Genomic DNA, 9,556 nt, shown 5'->3' on the forward strand with positions numbered 1-9,556 from the left:
CTTGGCTTCCCCTGGCCTCTAGAGACTTGATTTTCATAGTGAAAACCCATGGTGCTAGTTATCCCATTGTTACATCAGGACAGGAACTGATATATACCAAAACACTGGTGACAAAGCCCTCTATTATGGTTGTGGGAAGAGGCATCTTCTACCTCCCACCATTCATAGCCTCTGACTACACCAAGACTGGCAAAGTAATTGGTAGGTGGAAGAATATTGTTCAATGTTTCCTTAAATCACTTTATCTTTGAGACAACAAGATAGTAAAAATGATTGAAATAACGATGTAAATGCTCAGAAGTTAGAGATAAGAAGCAGTAAGTCTCAAGTAAAGAAGTGTCTTAGGGGAAAACAGTGATGTGGTAGAGCAGGGCTTAGCCCTGGAAGTGGTGAACAAATGGATTCTTCATTGGCTCGATCCCACCAAATAAATCAGCTTAGACTGGTATCTGAACAGGACATGGAGAAGACATCTCGATCATTTCATACTTAGAACATGAGCCATTCTTGAATAAGCTCAAACATAGAACACTATTCTGATTTATGGGTCCTAAAGAGGATCTTCCAAAAATTTGAATACTGTCACTTTTGGAAAACAGTCAGGAGATACCCAGAGACTTTTAGTTACTTCTTGTGATTGCTTTTCAAGTGAGCACTGTGAAGGGGGTGAGGGAAGGGAGGTCTTTGATATGTCATTTTGAAGGGACTGGAACTGGTAGTAATAACAATGTTGAAATTGAATAGGAAATTAAAAACAAGATAAAAACTTAAAATTAAAAAACCCTCTTAAAAGTAGAGGGTGAAATAGGTATGTAAAAAAAAAAATCCAGGAAACAAGATGGGGTCTTATAAAGGAGAACTAGAAAAAGATTTGCTAAATGAATTAGCAAAACAATTATGTTTGAAAGTATTTAATTTTTTTCCATTTGAAATAATTTGTTAATTTATTTATTCACCTAAAAATCCATGTAATCACCAGGCATGATGGTGCATGCCTGTAATCTCAGTGGCTCAGGAAGCTGAGGCAGGAGGATCATAAGTTCAAAGCCAACCTCAGCAAAAGTGAGGCACTAAGCAACTCAGTGAGACCCTGTCTCTGAATAAAATACAAAATAAGGCTGGGAATGTGGCTCAGTGGTTGAGTCCCCCTGAGTTCAATCCCCTGTACCTACCCCCAGCAAAAAAAAAAAAATCCATGTAATTATCCATCAATCCATACAACATATAAATTGAGTACCTAGTGTGCCAAGACTTAGGCACTAGACAGATGTATACCTGCTCCATAACCTGAAAGGGTTCAGAGTCTCTGGAATATTTTGGTCAAAATATATGCTGAAAATTACAATGCATTGAGTGAAAATTTCTATTGGAAGTGTGAACAAAGTAGTAGTTCATGGGAGCCCAAATGACAACTCTATGGAGTTTGTTAGAAATGACAGAGACAACAGGATGTGGTGGCACACAACTGTAGTCCCAGTGACTTGAAGTTAAGGCAGGAGGATTGCAAGTTTGGAAATCTAGTGAGACCTTCTCTAAAGATGAAATAAAAAGGGCTGGGGTGTAGCTAAGGGTAGAGGGCTCCTGGGTTCAATCCCCAGTACCAGTTGAAGGGCAGACTCAGACAAAATTTCAGGTATTTTGGAAAGGAGACTTTCTGAGAGTGACTAAGAGATTGAATAATAATGATTTATGAATAGTCATAGGTTTGTTGGTTTGGGAAAAATGGGAGAAGATGGGATGTTTAGAAGTCAGGTGCTCCTGTTGTTCTTTCTAAGTTATTTCTTAGTCTTGTTCCTTGTTTTCCAGATACAAGAATAATAAAGCAAATATTAAGGGGCAATGTTTTGGAAGCATATGTTAGGATGATGGTTTCCATATTGAAAGGAGAAATTATAACAATAATCATCCTTTATTATGGTTGATCTATGTCCCAGAAATTTTTCTAAGTTTTCCAAAATGGATTCACTCATTAATCCTTACAATAATACCTGTAAAGTAGGTGCTATTGTCATCCCATCGCCCTGATGGGGCACATTGTGGCAGAGAGAGATGAGTTCCCAGGATTACACAGCTGGTAAGTAGTTCAGCTGTGTTAGAACCAAGGCACTAATGATTCATATTTATTATAAGAGAAATACCCCAGCACCAGGTTATTCTAAAAAATGGTCATGTTAAAAACCACCCTTCTCTAATCTAAATAAGTTCTTCTTGACTAATTTACTATGCATAGGCAACAATGTGTACAGGAAATGAAGGTAATTTATGCATCTTGGTATTTTCTGTTACTAGCTTATTGATGAAATTCAAGGTCCCCAGTTTCCCCCATACCCAGCTAGATAATGAATATGCTTTTGTTACTCCCTCTTCACTGTGTTACACAATAAGACAGGCGAGCTCCATTTCTCTTGAGTAGAAAAACTGCTTCACGTTATTTAGGTATTGTACACATCTACAATGGCGACACTGTGGCTCCTCCACATGGTTCTCACATAATTTTTACTTTACCTTTGTGGATTTTTCTCTCAATCTAATTTTATTTTCATAGAACCTTTTAGACCTAGAATATTTCTTAAAATTCTAGTTAAAATTCTTCATATTTTTATGTAGAAACTGCTTTAGAAGAAGGTTGAATGACTTTCTCAACATCACAGAGATTTGTGTGGCTGATCTATGATGTGAATGAAAGCTTTAATTATTTCTCAGTGCATCTCAGACTGGGGTATAAATCAGTACTTCACTCTATTAAAAATCTGAATTCTTTGAGAAGATTTGGAAATATTTTTAAAAATACAGATGTGTGTGCATGTGTGTCTCCATGCATGGAACATTTATAAGTTGTAAAGATACAATAAAGCCTTAAATAATGACCTTGTTTATTTGATTCCTTACTCCACTATTTCAAAGATATTTTTTTTGTAACTTTATGCTCTAGTAAGTAGTTTAGCTGTGTTAGAACAAGGCACTAATGCTCTGTATCTGTTATAAGAGAAATACCTCAGTACCAGGTTATCCTCAAAAATGGTGTAGGAGAGTGTCTGGAAATAATTTCTCATATCTATATATTTTCTAAAAATCTAGTACCTTCCTGCTGCACTCATCTGCATTCTCCCCTGCACTCCCACCCCAATCTCACCACCCATCCCTCAGTGTTTCCTTTACTTTGATAGACAGGTCCTATACTACAGAGGCTAATGTCCCTTCCTTCTCTGGGGAAGGTTTTTCAATAAAATACCACTTGAAGGAATCTATTTAGGGACTGTTTTCTCTATTATATAATATTTTTAAAATCTACCTGTTGGTAGCTGTGTAACCCATAACAATGTAATGTTGCCATCCTTAGGAAAAAATAGTACTGCTATCTTTTCCTTTTATAGCTTGTTTCCTTCATTAATATTACCCCCCCCCCCGCCCCTGTTTTCCCTTTCTCTCAGTTTCAGCTTAATCCTTCTTCCTATGTTGTTGAAGTAGATACTGAAAGCATTCCTTCTGGCTGTGAGCTCTGCAGTTACCTAGAGTGGCTAGGGTGACTGACTTACTCTGGGAGATGCTGACTGAGTCATTCACATATCCATCTGAGGAAAATGAATGGACAATGATTCAAAAAAAAATCTCTCTTGTATGACAGTAAGCCAGTATTTCCTGATTCAATTAATTTTTCACTATTTCGGGATCTATGTGACAACCTTCTTAGATTCCTCAAATTGATGGGATAAGAATTCTCTGTGTGGTTGCTCAGAGGCTGGCTAGATTCATGGATGAATATTGTATTGTGAGTAAGGAAGAATTTCTGCACAGATTCCTAGTTTTCCCCAAACCACTGGTTCCCTTGAGTAGAGTTCACGGTTCACTCACTACAGGGAGGAACCTGTACTCCTAGGTGTTTCTGTAGTCATCCTCTAGATACTACATCCCTGTAGACTAAGTGAAGAACGGGAATTCACTGGGTGGTGTTTGAAGGACAGAAGCTTATATCCAGAAATTGGGGAGAGGTATAGGATGGATGGCAGGATGAAATAAAATTTCCTTAACCAACCTACTCAAGTGCTTTAAAGTAAGCGGTGGTTTGGAATAGATATCCTTCCTGAATGGCAGCTTCAGAAAGAAACGCCCTAACTCAGTCTCCATGGATGGCTCATCTCCCCCAAGAATTCCCCACAAATGCAATTTCTCACTCTGGATTTTATTGGCACAATTCCTAGTCTTTCTTAGAATGTGACAGAGCACACTTAAATATGTGTAGTAAATCCAATCATTGTTCATAGTACCTGAGCTGCCTCATTTTAGACACAGAGGAAAAGAAAGGCCTTCCCCTAAAATAGGGATTTGGGTTCAAATTTCAGCTGACTTTGGTAGTTTGAAAATAGAAACATGCAGTTGTATTTTTTTTCTAAACAAACTATTCATTTTTGTAAATAACTGTTGCTATCTCTTTAGTTAAGCCTCAGGTTCTCTGCAATCATATCTCACTATAATTTTAATCACATAGCAGCCAGGGTGATATTCCTAAATCGTAAATCTTATTCATAAACGTCCTGGACTTTATTCTAAACCATACTGGAAGCTATTAAAATCGGATTTTCTTATCATGAATTCCATTACTCAAAATTTGGCTCTCTAGTCTGCTCATGTACCTCTATCAGCTTCAAGTCTTTTACAGTTCTCAGAAACCTTCCCCTCCTGCAGGTCCTCTACGCTTACTGTTCTCCATTTCTAAAATGTGTTTCTCTTGACCTTCAGAGTTGGTTGAAATGTTGTCAAATCAGAGAAGCTTTTCCAAAACACTCCATCACTACACCACCAGATACCACCATAGACCACAACCATTTACTCTCCATTGTAATTCTCTTATCTTATATTCTTGTCTCTTGTGGTAATGATTTTACTGTACTTATTTACCCATTTGTTTACTGATCTATTGTCCCTGTTTCTAGAACAGAAGTTCAATGAGGTACAAGCTGTATCTTCCTTGCTCACTGATGTATTGTTAGCAGTTAGCCCCAGTAGTTCCTCAATAAACATTTGTTGAACAAACAAATTTATAATTCACAGTGACACAGAACTCTATATTCTGGGATAGAGCTTTTGATAGTATGTGTAAAGATTTGTTTTGACATGTGTTAAATGACAGATGATGGCCAGGGTCACAATTTTTGAATGTTTTATAAATTCATGTTCATATTTACTGAAGGAACCTATTTTTTGTCCTTTTTTGAGGAAGTGGTGCCGCAGTCTTGGCTGGGCACAGAATCACGAGCCACTCAAGCAGGAACAAAACTTTATTTTGAAAAAGCTGCCAACACTCTCAGCGCCAGCAAGCCAAAACCGGTCCTCTCACGCGGGCGTCAGACCGGAACCGCGCGTCCCCCGGAACCGGGGGTCCCCCGGACTTCCCCCGGAATTCCCTCCTACTATCCTTCCCCAACCAATGGGAACTCTCCATGAGTCCCGTAACATGAATCCCGTAGCAGGCCAAGGTGAACAGCGGGGGTCCAATTTCCATATGAATGTAAATCTTAACATAATCATCTCAGTGGCTAGCTGGCGTCACTTTACAACCAAAGGTGCCATACATCGTATATTTGCTTGTGGCTCCTAGCAAAGTGGTAAGATATAATTGTGTGTGTGTGTGTGCATGTGTCTGTTATGTGTAATGACTGAACATTGTTAGCTCGGGGAATAGAGGGCTTCATTGGCTGCCTGACTGTTGGATTGAGATGCTGCAGTTAAATGTTTCTTTTCAACTTGATAGTTATGAGGAGTGAGGGAGATATGAATGCTCTATATTTTTTCACTAAGGAATAAATCAGGTTAGTTTTGGTTGTTAATGCAAAGTATGTATTTTTAGTTTCTAATTTGACACTTGTATCCTGAGCATTGAAATGTGAAAGGAAATCTCTTCAATACCTTTTAAGGTAAAATTATCCTTTCTGTTCAATATACCTGAGGTGCATTTGTCTTTCCAAGATATCAACACTCATTCACCTAAATTATTTCTGTGTAGGTTAGTGCCAGTTTCCACTTCTTTTTTGATGGGACTGTACAGAATAGGACAGAGGAGAAAAAGGTGGCTTTGTTAAGATCAGAATGCTATTGCTGTCCCTATGAAAATGAAAAAAAAATGCTTAGGATCTTGTAATAGCATTTACTGCTTCAAAATATTCTTCTCCTTTTAATAATAAGAAATTTATTATTTAATTAAGCAGAAAAAAAAACTAACCAGTTGTGGTGGTGCACTCTTGTGAGCACAGTTAGGAGGCTGAGGCATGAGAATGGCAAATTTGAGGTCAGCCTAGATCACTTAGCCAGATCTTGTCCCAAAATAAAATAAAAAAGTTTGGGGTATAGCTCAGTGGTAAAGCACTTGCCTAGAATGTGGAGCACCCAGGGTTTAATCCTCAGCACCACAAGAAACAAAATGAAAACAAAACAAAACAACACAAAAAGAGCAAATAACCTAATCACTTCATCTGTTTGCATAATATCAAAATATCCAAATGAACTAAATAATCATAATGTGCCAAATGCTCCATGTGGATATTTTCTTAATGGTATGAAACTCTTAATTTACTCATTAATGGATGTAAATGAGTATCCCGTGAATTTGCAACCATATCTTTGCCCTGTTGTTACTTACAAAGGCTATGGACAGCTTTCTCCAGATAGTAAAGTTAAAGTAATGTTTTCTGGAATCTAGAAACTATGTCATTGCAGACAACCAAGTTTTTAAGAAGGTGAAGGGTTGAAAACCGGAGGCATTATTTTTCTTTTTATCAAAATTCTTCTAAACTGAATTTTAAATGTCCTTATCTCATTCAACATAACTGTCTCTCTGAGGTCCATACTGGGCAATTCACTAGCATGGGAACACTTGCTTCTTTGCTAAATAGTCTCACAATACTAGGCTTTCAGAGTGCTATCGTTTTCATCTCTCATTTCTTGCTGATTCCTGGAAGATACTGGTGTTTTCTTGGTGTGTCTACTTGTATTAAGTCTCTCGTCATCATAACACAGTTCTTCTACAGCATGTTGAAAGTGATATATTTATGTTCACTAAAATTATGTACAAATTGAATCAGTAGTTTCCAATGGAGAAACATTGGGCTTTTTTAGTTGACAGTATGCATAGTGTCTGTAAATACTTGTTATATTTATTTTTTTTTATAAAACCTTATCTTTTTTCATATTTTCTGTTTGTTTTTTGTTTTTGTTTTTGTTTTAAGAAACTCTGAGACAGTATTATAAGTCATCACATCAGGAAAACAGAAGCAATGTTCTAGAATTAACTGTTGGTTGCAAGAAATATTTGCTTTGGAGTGGCAGTTTTAAACATGATTTAAAAGGGAAAATGTATTTGGATAGAGAATGATTATCTCATTTTTATTTGATGGGGTTTCTTCTACATAGAAGAGTCGGATTCAACATTGGACTTTACGCAGAAATCTAAATGTAATCTTTTCCCCACTTTTTCCTTGAAATGGCAAAGTGGATCATTATAGTAAAATATGCTTTGTTGATGAGCCTAGTTATTTTTCAGATGACAACACCTTCCTTCTGCCTTTCTAAGACAGTGGATAAACTTCAAGATCAGTGTAATAGTGGGTACTGAAGATTTGGTCACAGTCAGAAAGATTTTCAAACAGGCAGCCTGGATTACTGTCAGTGGTGGCTGTTTACCTATTGGCAAGAATTAAACTGACAGTTTTTGTTATTCAATACACACGAAGCCCTGGGGTCACTGTTATTAATTAAAACTAAAATACAGATAGATCAGTGTAGGTGATGTTATAACACAAGGTTAAATTTTCAAATTGGCAAGTTTTCCCAACAAAAAAGATCTAGAAAAAATAGGCTGCATTTCTAATTACCAGTCTAAAATTTGGCTAACTCAGAAAAATTGCACATATTGCCTATCAATGTAAATATTTGCAGGAAGGATTACTTCTGACTTTCAAAAAAAATGGATTTTATAGAATGGAAGAGCTGATTGGCTTTCAGACATTTGATACATTACATATGGTTCAATGTTTCTAATGTATAAGGTTGTCATTTACTTCTTCCTATCTTGGTTTTTCAAATACAAAACAGGGTAAGCAAATCTATTCATATCCTAATGCAATCTCAACAACAGTGAATAGAGGAAAATCTTTGAAAACAGTGATATAATTCTAGTTAAATGATATTTGGAGTAATTATCATTTCTTTATTTTTCATAGCCATATTATGGGGGAAAAAATCTAATTGAAGAAATGGAAACTGCAAATTACACCAGGGTGACAGAATTTGTTCTCACTGGCCTATCCCAGACTCGGGAGGTACAACTAATCCTCTTTTTTATATTTCTATCCTTCTATTTATTCATCCTTCCAGGGAATATTCTTATCATTTGCACCATCAGACTTGATCCCCATCTGACTTCTCCTATGTATTTCTTGTTGGCTAACCTGGCCTTCCTTGATATTTGGTATTCCTCTGTCACAGCCCCTAAAATGCTTGTGGACTTCTTTGTGGAAAGAAAGACAATTTCCTTTGGTGGGTGCATTACTCAGCTCTTCTTCTTGCACTTTGTTGGAGCCTCAGAGATGTTCCTGCTCACAGTGATGGCTTTTGACCGCTATGCAGCTATCTGCCGCCCCCTCCACTATGCTACCATCATGAATAGACGTCTCTGCTGTATCCTGGTGGCTGTCTCCTGGATGGGGGGCTTCGTCCATTCTATAATACAGGTGGCTCTCCTTGTTCGACTTCCCTTCTGTGGACCCAATGAGTTGGACAGCTACTTCTGTGACATCACACAGGTTGTCCGGATTGCCTGTGCCAACACCTTCCCAGAAGAGTTGGTGATGATCTTCAGCAGCGGTCTGATCTCCGTGGTGTGTTTCATTGCTCTGTTAATGTCCTATGCCTTCCTTCTAGTTATGCTCAAGAAGCACTCAGGCTCAGGTGAGAGTACCAACAGGGCCGTGTCCACCTGCTATTCCCACATCACCATCGTGGTGCTAATGTTTGGACCAAGCATCTACATTTACGCTCGTCCCTTTGACTCGTTTTCCCTAGATAAAGTAGTGTCTGTTTTCCATACTGTAATATTCCCTTTACTTAATCCCATCATATACACATTGCGAAACAAAGAAGTAAAGACAGCCATGAGGAAGTTGGTCAACAGATATATTTTATGTAAAGAGAAGTGAAATATAAATGACATGTTTTCTTATCCTTCTGAGGATCATTGAGCTAAAGTAGGAGGCATTTGCAGTGGTAATAATGCTGCTTTACTTCCTCATTTTACCTGAGTTTCTCTCATTATTATTTTCTTCTATTTTTCTTTATGACGATGGGAAAAAAAAAGGCATTAAAATGGAAACAAGTTTACTTACATGCACCCTGAAGTATCTGGAAGATCATTATTAGAATTTGAGATACAATAATGGTCTGTCAAAAATGTTTTCATTAATTGTTCATTGATCAACTACCCTAGAGAGACTCAGGCTGTGAGGAAAATGTGGGTTGAGAAATAATGAAATAAATAAGACCTTGGAGGCACATCAACCATGAATAT

General features: G+C 37.4%; 1 protein-coding gene across 1 annotated transcript; it reads left to right on the top strand.

Annotated features, from left to right (window-relative positions):
* Nucleotides 1–8,246: 8,246 nt before the first annotated feature.
* On the top strand, nt 8,247–9,188 carry LOC308646073 (olfactory receptor 4M1; the record flags this gene model as incomplete). Its single annotated transcript, XM_081288610.1, has 1 exon — nt 8,247–9,188. One exon carries the CDS (start codon nt 8,247–8,249, stop codon nt 9,186–9,188), a length of 942 nt encoding a protein of 313 aa, XP_081144736.1.
* Between the last annotated feature and the right edge of the window lie 368 nt (nt 9,189–9,556).

The sequence above is a fragment of the Spermophilus citellus genome (genome assembly GCF_964194105.1).
Source record: "Spermophilus citellus genome assembly, chromosome: 4".
In the NCBI taxonomy this organism is placed as follows: Eukaryota; Metazoa; Chordata; class Mammalia; order Rodentia; family Sciuridae; genus Spermophilus; species Spermophilus citellus.